The 18885-nt window shown below is 38.0% G+C and overlaps 1 protein-coding gene across 1 annotated transcript in view; it reads right to left on the minus strand.

Annotated features, from left to right (window-relative positions):
- Positions 1-1461: 1461 nt before the first annotated feature.
- The window catches only part of LOC114473084 (voltage-dependent N-type calcium channel subunit alpha-1B-like), a 198151-nt gene continuing 180727 nt past the window's right edge, over positions 1462-18885 (minus strand). The window contains 10 exon segments of the mRNA XM_028462481.1: positions 1462-3189; positions 4501-4724; positions 5917-6148; positions 9236-9274; positions 12655-12765; positions 12838-12967; positions 15215-15393; positions 17769-17878; positions 17981-18088; positions 18185-18290. Coding sequence (XP_028318282.1) covers positions 2665-3189; positions 4501-4724; positions 5917-6148; positions 9236-9274; positions 12655-12765; positions 12838-12967; positions 15215-15393; positions 17769-17878; positions 17981-18088; positions 18185-18290 — 1764 coding nt within the window. The 3' untranslated portion in view covers positions 1462-2664.

Below are 18885 nucleotides of genomic sequence, written 5' to 3' on the forward strand. Positions count from 1 at the left end.
GCTCGTTTCTAAAGGCCTACTTGCACGGAACAATCCGAATCGTCGCCAAAAGTCCAGAATATTCTGCAAGTGTGAGTGGAACTGTATGGCACGCTTCGCTGGAGCAGCACAGTTGAAGATGTGTACTTGAACTTGGTATACTTGGTCATGCAGAATTTCGTATGCTACGTGAAAAATCGCATGGCAGTGGCAAACGGTTGATGTTGGTTTGATGAAGCGATGGAGTAAAGGACAGTATCCAGCAGACAAGACACAAAGGAATTTCAGTTTTCAGCGAAACCCGCAACCATGCGTACGTTTGGCTTGTGTTTCCTGTAAACTTTCTAAACATATTTGTTTCTAAATTAAAATACAAAACAAAAAAGTGGCTTTTTTGTTTTCTGTCTTTACAAAGTGCTTTTTGTGCTCAGATAAGTTATAAATGAAAAATAAATGGGTTTTATTAGTATAGTAATGTCATAATTTAGGTCCGCTGAGAAACTTTGGTCTAAATCTACTCCATATGTGCTTTTATATACTATTAATATACTGTTTCTATATTGTTTTCAGCACTACAAGGAGTTGTTACTCATATTTCATTATACTTGTGTAATGTCAATAATCTTTTTCTATTTTATTTCAACACCTTTTTTCCAGGGTTTCAGTAAAGGCCAATGCTAACACTTTAGGATCTCAAGACATGTTGGACAATGTGATGAGATGAAAGAGCAATTTTTTAAATAAATTTTTTTTTATCCATCTAAACAAAATCAGGCATACATTGCAATATGACAGAATATATCTCCACATGCATGTTTTATATCAGATTTACATGCTATTTTTGCTCATTAACACTTGGTTGAACGCGTAGCAAATCTCGCGCTAAATCTCACGATTTTTGTGGAATTTTGGACTTCAACTGCTGAAATGGAAATTGCTATACGACATGAATTCGATTCTAACCAACATGTTTTGGAACAATATCAGGCATTTCCACTACATTTTTCCCTGTAAACTGACGGCTTAAAGTCAAGTAAGTGTAGCAAACAGACATGCCTAATCTAACGCATAACTTGTGCCAGTAATCTTGCAGCATTTAGATCCTTTGAACATCTAAAGCATAGAAATATGATATAACAATAGTTTAGACTGATTAGGGAAAGCTTTATGAAATCGAAACAAAACTGAAATCTGTTTACTATGAAACAAAATTGAGTTAAATTTGAAACAGAGAATTTGCGGCTCTACATTTGTCCAAACTCTTTTATCCATATAGTTTATATTTTAATTGCCAGTCGGTGTTGGCAATCAACCAATTTGTTTTTTTGGGAGTTTTTTTTGCTGCAAATTGTGAATAAAACTTGAAGAAGAAGAAGAAGAAGAAGAAGAAGAAGAAGAAGAAGAAGAAGAAGAAGAAGAAGAAGAAGAAGAAGAAGAAGAAGAAGAAGAAGAAGAAGAAGAAGAAGAAGAAGAAGAAGAAGAAGAAGAAGAAGAAGAAGAAGAAAGAAGAATAGCGTTGCTGGATTGTTTTGTCAAAACTATTGGAATCATTTCAGTTCATTACGATGGTTTTTCCATAATTACAGGCTGGAAATAACAAATTCTTGTCATCTATCAAAAATGACGAGCTACCAATGGATGATGAATGTAGTGAATAATAATGAAAAGATGTGTTTTCCTTTGTCTCACCATTTCTTATTGAGTGGATATTGGTATTTATAGTTGGCATTAAAGTACCAGACTGTGCTTTAAAAGTCAACAGGTTTGGTTGGCAGTGAAGAAGTCGAGGCGTTCTGCACTCACACACAAACAGACTTTGTGCCAAATAACCTTGGTAGGGAAGGTTAGAAAGCTGCTGTCCACGTGGGGCTTCTATCAGGCCAGGTATCAAACACAGGAGATATTCTGATAATGTAACGTTCTCTGCAGAAAATAGTTGCAACTGTAAACCAGTGTTGAGTGGCAGAAGTTTAGAAAAGCCAGTCTTGGTTTGTCGATGCAGACCATTGGACGGCTTGTAAACGTTCACAGGTCCTGAGGCAGTAGAGAAGGCCTAACATCAATGTAATCAACATCCCTTAATGGCCTTCGATGGTGATCAGCTGAAGTCACATACCAAGCATTGCTAATGACCGTAACAATAACTTTTCAACCTTAGATATAGAAATTATTCACATTGGAATTGTTTAGATGCCAAGTTTTATAATGATTTGGCAGGTTTTTAGAGTGAGTAAAAGTTTTTTTTGTTCCTTTCTCTACATTTCACACATGAACTCCATCCAAAGTTGGATGACCTGAACTGAGGCCTTTGGGCCCCTCTAAAACACAATTTGAATGAGGAGTATTTGGCTTTGTTTTGGCCCCTGCTCGACTGACTATACTGGTCAAGGCAAGATATCTAAGGGTTTTTCATGTGCTTTCATTCCAGTTCATATAAAGGGGTAGAAAATGTCTGTAGATTTCCTTTAAAGAGGTTCTCATCTCTAAAAAAGTGATACTACAAATCTGGATTGGTTCCTGGTCCCCGTTGGCTGCACTTCCCGCTGACTTGTTCCCACAGCGTGGCTCTTGTGACCGGTCTCCGTTCACACCGGCCCAATGGGCTCGACGTGAGCCCCAAGCAGCATTTCAGACGCTGCTGCTCACTCGACCTCACAGCAAACTCCATCAAGGTCTCCTGCCATTTTAGCACCAATCGTCTTCCTCCTTCTCCCTGAGACCGCCCCTGTTCCCAGGCCCGGACGGGGAGTTCACACCGAGAGTGAAATGGTATCCGTTGGGCACTACCCCAGTCTGGCTCGGTGCCGGGGCAGCTGCTGCAGTCCCATGAGAGGCCGAGGTGGGGGTGGAGGATGCAGTTCTGGCAGAGCGCCCCCTACTGTGGCTGCTCACGGCATCCTGGAAGTCCTCTGTCTCTTCAAGCAGAGCGCGCTGCAAAGAGTGCTGCTGCTGCCGGTCTAAACCATGGTCCGACACTAAGGGGGTGACTGGTATCGGGAACTGGTCCAGGCCCACGGGGTCTTGCTCTGAAAGGCCACGGTTATAGCGAAACTGAGGGCCTGTTGTAGCAGCGCCGGCAGTGGACGGGAGGGATGAAGTCTTAAACGTAACAGCAGGGCGAGGAGTGAGGGGTGTCTGTGGGAGCTGTCGACGCCCACGACCCGGTGTAGTGGAACCAGAGACCCCAGCTTTAACACCGGTGCTACTATGCTGCAGAGACAAAGGAAAATGGAAAGGTTCAGGTTAAAGAAAATGTGGTCACACTTGACTTGAAGTTTTATACACAAGACTGACATTACGCTGTCATTATTATGACATGACACCTGTCATTAGCATAAACAAGGTGTCATGAAGGCTGTTATTAACTCTCGTTCATAATCCTAACCCTTCATTATCCTAACCCTAACCCTCGATCTAACCCTAACCCCTAACTCTACCTAACCTGACTAGATCCCTCAACCTAACGCTGAAAATGCCAACATAGCTCCAAAGCTGTCACAATTTAGCTAAAAGTGCCATATTTTAGCGAATGACAGCTTAATGACAGTCTTCATGTAACCTTAGTCATGCTAATGACAGATAGGGTAATTACTGTATTTTATTCCCCTAGAACTTTAGGCACACTTCCACCACAGGAACTAAGAACTTTACCTAGAACTTTCTGTGGTTAAATCAAAAGAACTACTAGATTAAATTTAATCCACGGTCGAGTCATCAGTGCAGGTTATCATCCCTGATGGAGGGAAGTACTTTGATCAAGATCAAAGACCTTCTGTGGGGGAGGGGTTTAGAGAACTGATATCTGATTTTAAGAAGTGGTTACTGGTTAGCCTACCCAATGGTTAAAGCCGGCTGCTGAGCGTAGATTATAGTCAAGCACATATAGTTCATAAAACTGCATGACGGAGGCTTTTACCAACTAAGGGATCAAGAGGCCAAACAACAGGTCCAATCTGATACTTTTCTCCTGCTCCTAATGCTAATGTCAAATGTAACGTGTGCATTGTGGCAGGACCTTAAAATAATGTTGACGTGTCAAATGTAGTTCAAGGGAGATTACCACGTAGGAAAAAGTACCAATGGCGCATTTTTACACTGCTACCCATTATTTATTGTGCTTCCATCATGTTTTCAGGATCTGCGACTTGTGACCTGTGAAGTTAGGAAAGGCAGCAGGTGAAACAAGCCAAAATGGCCAAAAGAGCAGTCCAGCCCCTTGTTGGCAGAAGCCTCAATTGTTCAACTTTGGTTCAACAGGTTTAAACCTTGCGAGGGCTGAACGCTTCATCCAGTCAAACACCAGCTCTGAAATAGCCACCTCTCCAAAGTCTCTGAACCTTTTTTAAAGGCCTAGTTAAAATTAGGGATGATCTTCAACCCTGATAAATCTCCCCAGGTAGAAATTTAAATCAAAGTTTCTCGCAATCTGAACACAGATAGTTGTGAGGTAAAGTTGGAGCCTTTAGCAGAAAACAGAAACTAATAAATGACACAGAGTGCCAGGGTTAGGACATGACTTACCTGTTTGGGAAGCCCCGAGTCGTGTCCTTCACCTGGAGATGTGGACCTGCTGGGACCTGCTGACCTGGCACAGCACTGCTCTCTGCTGCCGTAGCGCTCGCATGAATAGTAGCGCTGCTTTTCCCCCGCAGAGGAGTGGTGCCTCCTCTGCGGGGGACGGCCTCGGTCTCGCTCTCTGGCTCGTTCTCTGGAGGAGCCTTCAGCTGAGGGGTCAGTGAAGGAACCTGCAGTGAGAAACCACTTCATATACAAATCTGAGTGGACAATGGCGCTGTCTCACATTCAGCCATTTCCTGATGTTTACGTTTCTGGACATTGTAGATTTTGTACTTTAGCAACTGTGCACTGTCTCTGATGTGACAGTGATGAAACAGGACTTGCACAAGGCTCAGCAGGTGCTTGTTGTGTTAAATGCCTGGACTCCACGCAGCCCTCAAACTCGACTGAGCTTTAATTAATGTGATTAACCCATTACTTTCCTAAACCAGGTGCAGTTATGTAACTTTGTTCCTGAAAGCTGGAATAGATCCAGAGTTTGGATTAAACCTGTGATGAAAGAAACACAGAACCCTATTCATTACAATCTCATATATCATCTCCACACACTGAAAGAGAAGCTCTGGGTCCTATAACACGCATTAAATCTCAGGAATGAACTTTTGTTTTCCATATCGGTCTATAGAGATCGATGTGTTGGGTAAGACTTGGCCTCTAAATCCTCTGGTCCAAACATGGGCAACTTTAATCACAACAAGAATATATGTAGAATGTAATTGACCGATCTGACGGAACATTCATTTCTTTTTGCGTGCTTTTATGCTTTTTTCCTGTCATTTTGTGCATTTTTGTTACAGTTAGGTTTTTGTGACATTTTGTGTGTTTTTGAAGTCATGTTGTGCATTTGTATGTCGTCGTGTATTTTTCTGTCATTTTGTGTACTTTTGTTTTGTCTGTGTGCTTTTCTGAAATTTTGTGTGTTTTTGGAGTGATTCTGTGTATTTTTCTGTATTTGTTTTTACTCTTGGAGTAATTTTGTGTATTTTTCTGTCATTTTGTATATTTTTGTTGTGTCTATATTTTCCTGTCATTTTGTGTATTTTGGTTTTGACTTTGTATTTCTCTGACGTTTTGTGTGTTTTTGTATCATTTTGTGTATTTTTCAGTAAGTTTGTGTATTTTTGTGACATTTTGTGTGTTTTTGTATCATTTTGTGTATTTTTCAGTAAGTTTGTGTATTTTTGTGACATTTTGTGTGTTTTTGAAGTCATGTTGTGCATTTTTCTGTCATTGTTGTGTATTTTTGTGACATTTTACGTGTTTATGTTGTGTCTGTGTATTAGAAAGAAGCAGTCTATGTTTGATTCTTTAAAGTGTTTTATGTGATTATAAATGACCTTTTCTTGCTACGTGTCTCACCAACGGTACTGGACGGTTGTATTGTCACAGCTTGATCCAGAGACTTCTGCTTCTTGTCTTTGTCTCTGCGTCGATGGCAGCGATGGTGGTGATGGTGGTGGCCTCGTTCTTCTGTCGCCGACCGTGCCTGACCGGGCCGCTGCAGATCGTACTGCCTAAGCTCCACCTCCTGGTGGCGCTGTGGCGTCAGCGAGGACGCAGAGCGTTTGATGGGACTGAGGTCAACTATGGGCTGGAAGAAGACGAGAAAAAGTGTCGGTGAGTACGATGAACACACGCTGGCGGAGAGCGGCCCACGACACAGCTACTGGATTACTCTAAGAACCACAACACAGATAAAACACAACACGGTGACGCTCACTGTAGTTGATTAGGCGAACCCGTTCTTCTCCAGCCACAAATGTAGGAAACGTTTGAGAAGAATGAAGACAAATCTTTGTTTTAACACAATCTAAGCTAGCAGATATCGCTGCTAGTCAACAGACAGAGGTGGGCTGTGACATTGGCCTCCACTGTAGCAGGTTGTTTTTAACCTTTAATAAAATACAGATATTTATATTAGTTGTCTACATTTACCCAACACTTTTGTGAGTGTCTCACCCATGTGACTTCACGAGTAGGCCGCTCGGATTTCAACAAACCCTAAACCGGATGCTCGGTGGAAATGAAAAATACAATATTTAATGTAAGATTACAGACAAACCAAGCATCGTTTGGTGCGTTTTTTTTTACCAGATATCAGCAGGATTTCTTCCATAGAATAAAACTGTGTTAAAAACATAAAACATAAATGGTGACAAAAGGACATTAAATGACTGAAGTTGTGCAATATTGCTGTGACTTTACCTAAACACACAAACATCTTTCATGTGGTGTACCACAGGGCTCCATTCTTGGTCTTATTCTCTTTTCTTCCAAGAAAAAATAAAAATGCTACTCCATAGTTTATGCTATGTGCTAAATATATATATAAAAAAAAATCTTAAGCTTTTTGATACGAATCGCAAAACATGTTTCATTATTTCCTGTATTTTTGACGACTGCACTTTTACATTTGGTTTTCTTGCAGGTGATTAGTTTAATTTAGTTTTTGAGTTTTGATTTATTATGAATATGACGTTCCCTGATAGTTAAATACATTTTAAAAAGTGTTATTTGATTTTTTGGGGTTTGCTCAATGTATACTTTATTATTATTATTATTATTATTATTATTATTATTATTATTATTATTATTATTATGTGTCTAGTTTTTTATTAATTTATCTTTATAAAAAAAATCAAATAAAATCAAATGATTTTTATTCAATAATTTACATGTCATATAATCTATTTGATTATTTGCTTATTTAACTATTTGAAAATAGTTCACTAATTATCTGAAAACTTAGTTTTTTCCTTTAATTACGCACTTCATGTTTTCATCTTTTTAGGCACATCGTGTTTGAATCTATTTCAAAATCAAATACATTTTAATAAACACACACTTTGTGCTCATATATTATTTGGTATTTAAAATAAAGTGCACAACTTTAAATCCAAACTTTTTTTTGGAAGCTGATTCCTCAAAATGATCTATTGATAAAGAGTAATTTATCATCTTATTTATTATTTGTCCAAAAATATTTGGGATTTAGACATTTTTAGGCCAATGAAAGACACCCCACCTCCTTCTTAACTTTACCCACCAGTGCAGCTAGCAGGGGATGACGTGGTGAGATAGAAAAGTCAACCTGATGAGATCTAATGTTTCCATGTTTAGAAAGTTTTTTTAATTTAGAAATACCAACACAAAAGGTGACGAATCAAAGAAATGCAATGCTACATTCCAGCTGCTGAACATCTGTTTGGCTGTTCCTCCTGTTCCTATCTCACCAATGACCCTGTAGCTACAACCTGAGACAACAATAACACAACACTGCAAAGTCATCAAGTTACATGTAAAGATACTTACGCTGCAGTGCACTCTTAAAATCGTTTTTCACCAAGTAAAATATTTAGGCCAATATCAATCCAAAAAAGTGGCATAATGAAGAATATTTCAAATAAAAAAAATTAAAAAAAATTGTTCAAATGTGAATATTTTATGTATTTTATTTCGTATTTTCAAAAACAAGATTTTAAGAGTGAAACAACTCATGACAAATACATCTGAGAAGCTTCCAAAAGTGTTAGAATGTGAACTTGAAAGATATCAAATAGAACTGATTATATAAAAACAATTAAAATCTACGTTGTTTCACAAACACACACTGACTCACACTGCACTAAACTATGAGGCGCTGATTGTAAAGTTGTGCAGGCTAAAATAAACATTTAGCAACGTTTCAAAAATGTGTGTGATTTTTTTTTTATGTTACTTTCGACACGATTTACAGCAATATTTGTGAATTTTACTTTTCTTGTAAAAATATGTCAATGTTAAATCTAAATGTTAAACCTAAATCTAAATGTTAAATGTTAAATCTAAATCTAAATAATAAATGTAAAATGATAAATCTAAATGTTAAATGTTAAATCTAAGTGTTAAATGTTAAATCAAAATCGAAATAATTGAATGAAAAATGCTAAATCTAAATGTTAAATTTATATGTTAAATGTTAAATCAAAATCGAAATAATTGAATGAAAAATGCTAAATCTAAATGTTAAATTTATATGTTAAATGTTAAATCTAAAACTAAATGTTTAATGTTAAATCTAAATCTAAATGATAAATGTAAAATGATAAATCTAAATTTAAATCTAAATCTAAATGTTGAATCTAAATTTCATGGGTGAAACTAAATATTTAGTAAGTATGCAAATTCACTGGAAGTACCAAAATTAAATCTCATTGACGCCAACTAGCGCAATCCGCGGTCTATTCAGACCGAGTGATTGCGCTCCACATTTATATTTAGAGTCAACATTTATATTTAACATTTAAATTTTTTTTACAAGAAAAGTAAATATCACAAATTTCACAAACATTGCTGTAAATCTGGTCAAAAGTAACAGTGAAAAAAAATTCAACATATGTTTTTTAGATGTGGTTTGTTGCTAAATTTGCTGCGAAAAGTTGGTGTTTATTTTAGCATGCGCAACTTTACAATCGGTGCCACACGCACACACGCGCGCACACACACGCACACAGTGTACCCGAGGGCCGGCCGTGCCCTGAATACACACACGTCCATTGAAATGGATGTGTTTGATGGATGATGGTGGAGTTAGTGTGTTAGTGTCTAATGGAGGGTCACTGAGTGAACTGAGTACATGGAGGAGGAGGAAGAGGAGGAGGAAGAGGAGAAAGAAAGTGGCACAACAGGTGGTACATACTGCCAGGTGAGTCCCGGGGGCGTGGCGAGGGTGGCTCCGCTATCAGACGGCACACACAAGAGGAGGCGAGCAAAATATTAGCAGTGAGCACTGAAATCAGGAGAAAATGAGGACAGAGGAGCAGAGCGGAGACTCCTGCAGGCAGGAGGACCAGGTTGGAGAGGTAGAAATCTAATCCCATCAAGTGACCACATCTAAGGCCGTCGCAGAGAAGAGCCAACATTTAAATATCTGGGGCCTCATTTATCAAGTTAAAGACTCGGAAGACATTCATATTATACAGTAGGTCCAAATGTATGGACACGCCCCCCTTTTATTTTCTTTTTTAAAATTTGCATTGAAATACAAAATCTGGATCCAATTCAAATGAATCTTGGTTAGAAACTTCAGGTAAAAACCTGACATAATTAAGTCAAATTTCATAAAGATCGATCAATTACAGAGATTTGAATTTTTGAATTTTCGCCAATATAAAGAGATAGAATTTTTTTAATTTTATAAAACGGATCCAGAATCAGTGTATTGGTAAAGCATATCGTATTCACTTAAAAAAAATATATATATGTTTTTCACGTTAATTTTGTCATGTTTTTGGACAATTTATTTATTTTTTCTCTTTTTCAATCTCATTTTTTTCTTTTTTTCAGACTAATTTTTTGCTTTGTTTCTCTGTTTTTTGCCTGTTTTTCTGACTATTTTGTTTCTGAGCTTAGAGGACATTTCAAACAACAGATGCATTTATTTCTTTATTGAGAGCAAACATGGCCGGCTTGTTTAATTTGATAAAAATGAACTTTCAACTAGTTAGGGTTAGGTTAGGGTTAGGGTTAGGGTTAGTGTTAGTGTTAGTGTTAGTGTTAGTGTTAGTGTTAGGGTTAGGGTTAGGGTTAGGGTTAGGTTAGGGTTAGGTTAGGGTTAGGGTTAGGGTTAGGGTTAGGGTTAGTGTTAGGGTTAGTGTTAGGGTTAGTGTTAGGGTTAGGTTAGGGTTAGGTTAGGGTTAGGGTTAGGGTTAGGGTTAGGGTTAGTTCTATCTGCTACATTGAGCGATCGGCTTACAATAGAAGGATACAGTCTAAAACATAACGTGTGTCATACCCCGTGTGCAACTAATTACATACTTCACCGTAATTGACCTGGAATGGGTAAAGAGTTGAAGCGTGCAGCAAGTAGTCGCCATAGGATGGATGTTCTAGTGGGATTTCCAAGCATATCGATAATTCAGAAAAAAATAAATGCGTCCAAAAACTGGAAAAAATGACTCAAAAAAACAGAAAAAAATACTCTGAAAAACAGAAAAAATAAATTGTCCAAAAAACAGAAAAAAAATTGCTCTGAAAAAATGAAGAAAAAAAAATAGTCAGAGAAACAGAAAAAATTGCCCAAAAAACAAACCAAAAAAGTTAATTATTCCGAAAAACCAGATTTTCTTTTTTTTTTTCCCCCGTGAATGCAATACGCTTCCATCGTATATTGATTTGGTTAAAATTTTGTCAGAACCCTGCTAACAAACAAACAATTCAATAAATGCCAGTGAAAATATGACTTTCTTAATGGAGGTAGTAACACCTCTTTTTTTAATATATATTTAAAAAAAAAAAAAAAAAAAGGGACATTCAATTCAAACAAAACTTTATACATAATATTTTTCGGCTTTTTTCCTGTCATTTATGAGCAAAATTCTCCTGGATTTTTTAGGATTTTTGATCTGAACTAACATAGAGATTGCCACTTGATCTACATTAGCACAAAAACCAGTTTAGGAGAGTAGAAATAGATGGACTGTGTCCAAACCTCTAGTCCAGCACAGAGAGAGAGAGAGAGAGAGAGAGAGAGAGAGACTAAATGCAACACAAACATGAGGTAAGCACATGTGAATCATCGATGGACAGAGCAGAATGTGAAAGACATACAAACGATGACAACGCAGCAGAACAAGCAAAGATCAGACAGGTGAGACACAAGTGACAGGTAAAAGAAAAATCATCATCATCATCATCATCATCATCATCATCACAGGAGACGAGAACACTGAGAGTCACAGCAAGCAGTAGAAGGAGGGAAAGGAGCACAGGTCAAACTTATCTGGACTTATCAGGAAAAAACATCAATCACAGAAACATTAAACCATCCCTGTATCAAAGACACAACAAACTAGATCTCCTCCACTTTAATACATTGTTCTGTTGTTTTGTTTTCTGCTGTATTTGTACTTTAGAACCAGAAATCTACTGATCTTTTCCTATGAGACATTCTATTGGCTGAAACTGTAACTGTGTTTAGTCTCTGACAGAGAGAGAGTTAACGGAAGTTTGAAATGCTTGACCGTCACATGATTCACGTAAACTCAAATAGTTCCCGATAGACAATTTCAATCCATTGATTTCGGGTGACATAACTGGGATTTTCGGTAATTTGTCGTCAATAACTGCAATGATTTGCAATATTTATACAGTACATGATCATGTGTATGTGTATATACAATTATACAATTATAATTCAATGCACACATTAATGGGTTTAGATAATAATAATAATAATAATAATAATAATAATAATAATAATAATAATAATAATAATAATAATAATAATATGCAATATGATAAGCTAGTTAGCTGCTGTGTCCGAGCTAGCAGAGGCTAAGCTAGTTAGCTGCTGTGTCCGAGCTAGCAGAGGCTAAGCTAGTTAGCTGCTGTGTCTGAGCTAGGAGAGGCCAAGCTAGTTAGCTGCTGTGTCTGAGCTAGGAGAGGCCAAGCTAGTTAGCTGCTGTGTCTGAGCTAGGAGAGGCTAAGCTAGTTAGATACTGTGTCCGAGCTAGCAGAGGCTAAGCTAGTAAACTGCTGTGTCCGAGCAAGCAGAGGCTAAGCTAGTTAGCTGCTGTGTTCGAGCTAGCAGAGGCTAAGCTAATTAGCTGCTGTGTCTGAGCTGGCAGAGGCCAAGCTAATTAGCTGCTGTGTTCAAGCTAGCAGAAGCATGTTTTGTCTTCTATGTTTGTGTTTCCTTTGTTTTGTGTTCTCTCTTTTGCATTTGTGCTTTGCACATCAGGGCCACCGTAGTATATACCATACACAACATCCCATAATGGAACAGTTTGATACAAACACATGGACTGTTACACCCCCATATTATCAACATGCTAAAAACATTTTGGAGTAAAAAAATGGGTTAGAAATGGCAGATACTTTTGGTCAGCATGTAACAAACATGATGAAGGTTCAAGAGAATGAAAAAAGGTTGAACATTGGTGTAAAAGACGCCTTAAGTGGCGTGTCCAGGTTAAGTACTACTGGGGCGGAGCTAGTGTGGGTGTGGCCTCAGTCTTTTTATATCTGAAAGCATCCACAGCAACTACGCTTTGAAGACTTTTAGTGTGACTACAATAAAAAAAAGAAGAGTTTGAGGCAGTATAAGAAGTATCTTACGTAGTACTCAGCGTTGAGGCGAGGCAGCGAGGCCGCTCTGCAGTGACCCTCCAGAGGTGGATATCCCTCTGAGTCTGAAACGTTCTCCACCTGCTTCAGTTCCAGCTGCTCCTGAAGGAGAAACAGAAACACCTCAGCAGGTGGAGGTGAGACAAAGAAATAAAGCCATGATAGACTTGGTACCTGAGCTTTGGGACAATACTGCACATCTTCTGACTGGCCTCTCTGCAGCTTCCTACGAGTTCTGGGCCTTTGGGCGGCCTGGGACACATCTCCAGACTGGGAATGTTTCATAGCATTCCTCTGGTTGGTTCTGAATAGCGGCATGGAAAGGTTAACAGTGTCATTAAAAAGCAAACATGGTTTATTTGTGGTTAGGATTGAACGTCCAGCATTTCATCAGTGATGGGAAAGGCTTTTGCTCCATCTAGTGCACAGTGGGGATTATATCCAGGGTTTGGGGTCAATTACATTATTCAATTACAATTACATTTTCAATTACCCATGTTCAATTACAACTCCATTATGATTACAGTGACCAGCATTTTTTTTTCAATTACAATTATTTTATATCCTCAGAAAGTCAATTACAATTATGTTCTCAATTACTAGAGTTCAATTACTTAGCCTTGTTCTTGTGTTAGCTTTCTAAATCAGCCTAAATCAGCTGTAAAATACACTAAAAACAAATATCTATCATCTAATTTCTTTCCTATCTATTGTTTACCTTGTTAGGATTCCTAATCAATGAAAATATAGGTTTTACTATTTAAAGTGTGGGAGTTTTTTGTGTCAGTATACTCCTAGATTTATATTATTTTTCAATGGTAAAATGTGGAAAAACTTGATATGAAACATATTTTAATAATTAACTACATATGTGTAGAACTGTACATAGAACGGTAACATGGTCCCCCAGTTTTGCGTAAAATTATAATTGACAATGTTTATAGAATTTTCAGAGCAATTACAATTACAATTACGACATAGTTGTAATTATTTATCAATTATGCAATTACAATTCATTTGACCCCAACCCTGGTTATATCTGCTTCTGTCAGGCTGAAAAACATGTATTTATTACTTATTTATTCAAACAAATCAAAAGAAAAAATAATAATAAAATTAAAAAAATACAAATAAATAATACTCAGACAAAAAATCGGGTCATTACATGTAAATTCAACACATTTTCTGAACATCCCACACGCTTGGGTCTCAAAAAATATATATGCAAAGTTGTTTACCTAAGGCCCAAACATGCTCCAGCCCCAAACCCTGATAGGATGTATAGTAGCGCTGGGCGATATATTGAAATTTTTCTGTTTTGGCAAAATAAGAAATTACAATATCACTTATATATATATAGCTTATTTTGTTTTAAAAATCCTTGTTTTATGGGTTGATGCTTTTGTTACTTTATCAGCATTAAAAGCACAATTAGATGGATTTCTGAGTGCGTCCTAACCCTAAACAAGTCACACTACAGAACTCACTCACACGTGCTGTCTCTTATAGTAGTCTGGTCTGTTAAGGGAGGAATTGTGCAAAATGTGTAAATGCGTCTACAAGCATGAAATTTGGCATACTTTCATTTTTTTGACCTGCTGGATTCAAATCTGGAGGGAAATGGAGCCAATTCTCCAAATGGCAGCCACTAAAAAACAGATTTTTCTGTTACTAGTTACTAATTTAAAACACATTTCTAAGGTTCTGGACCTCAGGGATTCTAAATATGATGCCTATTTGACAGCATCCTTGACTGGAATCCAATATGGCCACCTTTAAATATGAACATTTAAATTTAACATTCACGACCAAAAATGTCTTTATTTTACAACATAGAAGCCTGACATCCCAGATCAAAGTATCAACTGTTTGTTAATGAACGTGTCTGTGGCATTTTGCATTAGCAAATTTAACCCTGAATTGTCTTCATTTGAATTAAAATGATCAATATTTATATTGTCTATTGCAATTTTGAGATATGAGTTTTGGTCAATATCTCCCAGCCCTAATGTATAGTATAGCATATCTTTTTGTATATTCTGAGAGAGTAGGTGGAGCTGTATTATTATACCACATTTAATTTTTATATGTGATGTAGTTCCTGAGATATTGGAAGCTGAAAATAGAAAAAAAATAAGGATGCATGAAAATCAACACATGCCCCCACGTTCACTAAATTGGCCATATCTCAACAAGTATTCATCTGAACATTTACAGTGTGCTTATTGAATAATCACAGAAAACAATTGGTAAAAAATTCAGAATTGTGTGGGCATGGAATGACCCAGAGTGAATTGAATAACAACAGATAATCATCCATTGTTCGAAAATGTGCAGGATGAAGTTAATAAAACGTATCTACCATTGATGCTTTTCCTTTAATTTAATAATCAGAGCAAATGTAGTGATAAAAAATAAAAACAAAGTCACATTGCACAAAGTTTTAAGTGAATTTTTCTGCTTCTCTCTGTCGTTTGAACTAAAAGCTAATGCGTGTTTGTGTAAGGAAACAAGCATTAGCTCTGGAAACATGATGGTTTTCTCCTCTTACATGGTATCCTTGTTGATGGAAGTGCTGGTTAAAATGGGAGGAGTGACAGCTGGTTTGGCTTCTGGTTTCGGTGGAGGTGGGATTGGTTTTTCAGTGAAATGAGGGCTGCGGAACGGCGGCTCCACTTCTTGTATTTGAGTGAGAGGAAGAATAGGTCGGAACAACGCTCCCAGTTTACTCTGCAACACAGACCAGCATCGGTCAACAGCGAACAGAAAATAAATGCAAATACATCACTTATAAATAAGAAAATTAAATATATGTTGTATTCTATTTGTATTCCTGTTATTGTAGTTGTTATTATTTAATGAAAACAAATCAAATATAAATAAGAAAATCAAATTAAATATATGTTGTATTCCATTTATATTCCTTTTTTAAATCTGTAATTGTAATTATTGTTATTTAATGAAAATAATTAAATTTGTAATCATTTTCTATGAAAAAATTATAATTCTAATCAGAATCAGAAACAATTTTCAAAATAAATCACTTTGCCAAACTGTATTTAATGTAAGACACAGTTACAGTCTTTTTTTTATACTTGTACACTTTTTAACCTTTCTTTAATTTCCTTGCGATGTGTGAGCTGTGCAGTGAAATGAGATGCATAATCTAAAAACATGAATATAAAAAACATTATATCTGTCATTATTACCATCCCATCTCAGGTTGATCAATGCTAATCATATCTTTAAAATAAAAATGCATAAACTCTTTGCTTCATGATTCCAACAAGTTCATTTTGTCTTCTTTTTTTAATTAACATGTTAAGGTTTCACTTATTCAGAAAACATTTCAGGAAATTTACTTTCCTGACATGTTTCGACTGTCAACTGTCAGTCTTCCTCAGAGGCGTCTGCTGATCGCTTTGACGTGTCCTCTCCAAAAGAACTCATAATCAGCAGCAGACGCCTCTGAGGAAGAATGACGGTTGACAGTTGGGGTTGGGGCAGGGGGAGCATAAACCCCCCAATGTCATAAGTTTTCATTAAAGTTTTCAAAAAATTCGATCAAAAAAAATACAATTCTTAATATAATGAACATAATATACAAATATTTTAAGTGCCATAAAACACAGTGAAAATATAGATGAATTCATTGGTTGTTCTACCTCAGGTGTAGAGGTTTTCAGTAAAATGGTCCTAAACGTTTGAGACTTTGGATTGGTTCTTCTTCTGCTGTGCAATTATTCTTCACAATGTAAATAGTGAAACAACACTGCACCCAGCAGTTCATGTATGGTACTGCAGCAAAAGTGAAACAGAGAGTGTTTGTCGGCTTCATTTTTCATTAATTTACAACATTAAACGATGCGTCAACTAGAGGTTGAACAGACTAGTTGATTAGTCGACTTTAGTGTTGTCTCGCGACTCTGTCCACGTGACGTCGACTAGTCGCAGTACCTGACTTTTACCCAAGATGGCGGCGCAACACAGCACACACCTAGTACCCCGAAGTGTTGATCGCTCCTTCCTTGTTTGTTCTCAAAAAGCAGCTGGTAGGCAGATACTGCGGCTAATATACATGCTAATGTTAGCTGTAGTTGTAACATGTCTGTGTATTAAGCAGATCTGGAAAACATCAGCAGCGCAGGACGGAGGCTCCGTTAGCGGGGGGAAGATCGCTGTTGTGCCAAAATCTGTGACCCGAAAAAATCTGCCACCGGAGGTGGTGACAATTTCAACCCCTGCAACTTCTCGGTGGACATTTACTCACCCTTAAACTTGTTTGTAATTCTTCTCCAGTCTGCATTTATTTCACCCACCGGAACGTCATGTGTAAGAGGAAGTAAATAGCTCCTTAATAGCTATGAAGAGGCGTACGCAGTTGACGTAGCACTCTTCTTCTCTACCGCCAAGAGGCCACAGTGGTCACAGACCGGCTTCGGTGAAAAAAGCCAAAGCTACCGTAAAAACAGCCCTAACAAAGTCTAAACGCCCATCACTGAGGAGGCCTCGGAGCTTAACAGTTATCGTAGACTCACGGTAGGCAAAGCAGCAGTGTTCCTGGGTTTCCTTAGCTTCTATGACTTTGTGTGTGACTCAAAAAAATCTATGACCGCTGCGGCTATTCAGGAGCTATTTACTCCCCCTTAAACGTGACGCTCCGGTGGGTAAAGTAAATGCAGACTGGAGAAGAATTACAAACGTGTTTAAGGGGAAGTAAATGTTCGCTGAGAAGCTGCAGGGGTTGAAACCGTCGCCACCTGCGGTCACAGTTTTTTTTCGGGTCACAGATCTTGGCACAATACTGGAACTCGGCTGCGGCTCTTTGTGACGTCATCAACTAGTCGACGTCGACTCGACTAGTATGCACATAAAGTCTACCTTTAAAATTATTAAGTTGTTCAACACCTAGCGTCAACGCAAATTTTTGTCGTCAACATTATCACTTATGTAATGTTACTAATAATTTTTGCATTATTCTATATGTTACACACATTTTGGTTGGCGCGAATCTCGAGACGTACTATATATTTAATTGTATTTTATTTTTTGCCACCCCTGGCAAGAATCCTAAACTCTGCCTATAATTAACAGTGGTTTGGTACCTGGGGACCGGATGCAGGGTTCTGCTGCTGCAGTTTTTTGGCGCGGTTCTGTTTGTAGTAGTCAAAGATCATGTGAGCAGCGTAGACCTTCCCCACCGTCAGCTCATTATCTGTGAAACACAGAGAGAAACAAGCAGAAGATGGAGCCGTGAGAGCATCAAAGAGCAGCTCATCAAAGAGCAGCTCATCAAAGCTCGTATCACAGGCCTCACATTTATGCGGCGTCACCAGCAGATCCACGGTTTTCTGAGACAAGTTGGGCCAAACTCTGTTGATCTCCTTCTTCAGGTCCACGTCACACAGGCGCTGAGCCACAAACCCTGCAGACACGTCACAGCCAATCAGCAGCAGAGCCGTCAGAGTGGCTCACATCAAAGCCCAGGGGGCGGGGCTTTGATATGTGTGCAGTGGCTCACCAGATGCCAGTTTGATGTCCAGGGCGGTTCTGATCAGGGCCATCAGTGTGGAGGTGAAATGCACCGTGTTATCGTCAGCTATGGGCATGTTCATCCTGACCAATCGCTGAGAGGAACACAGAGAGGTCACTAAGCAGCCGTCTTTCAGAGAAATGCATGGATAGACTCGTCCTAGAACACTGTGCGCTGTTATCAAAGCATCAAAGGAGAAAATCCCTTCCTTTGGAGAAGCTCTAGCTAGTATTATTCTTAGTGATGGAACTGTGGTTTAGACATTTTAACTGATCAATGTGAAAATAACTGGTCAAAAATAATTAGTATTCATGTGTCAAAGTCAGATTTATTCTGTTAAAGATTCTGGATACAATATTTGATCGGATAACGACAACGTGTAGGCCTCACAAATCAAAAAATCAAAAACAAATTGCTAAAAAAAAAGGAATGTAAAAGGTTGAATATTATGTTTCATGAAAATCTACTTTGATCTCCAGACATGTTTCGATTGTCAACTGCCAGTCTTCTTCAGAGGCGTCTGTTGATCGCTTTGATGTGCCCTTGACTTACGCATAGTAATTCTAGCATTCCTCGTCTGAATAAATGAAACCTGAACATATTATTCAAACAGAAGACAAACAGAACTTGCTTGAATTACTATGCAGAAGTCAAGGACGCATCAAAGCGATCAGCAGACGCCTCTGAAG

This window comes from Gouania willdenowi, chromosome 12, assembly GCF_900634775.1.
Source record: "Gouania willdenowi chromosome 12, fGouWil2.1, whole genome shotgun sequence".
In the NCBI taxonomy this organism is placed as follows: Eukaryota; Metazoa; Chordata; class Actinopteri; order Blenniiformes; family Gobiesocidae; genus Gouania; species Gouania willdenowi.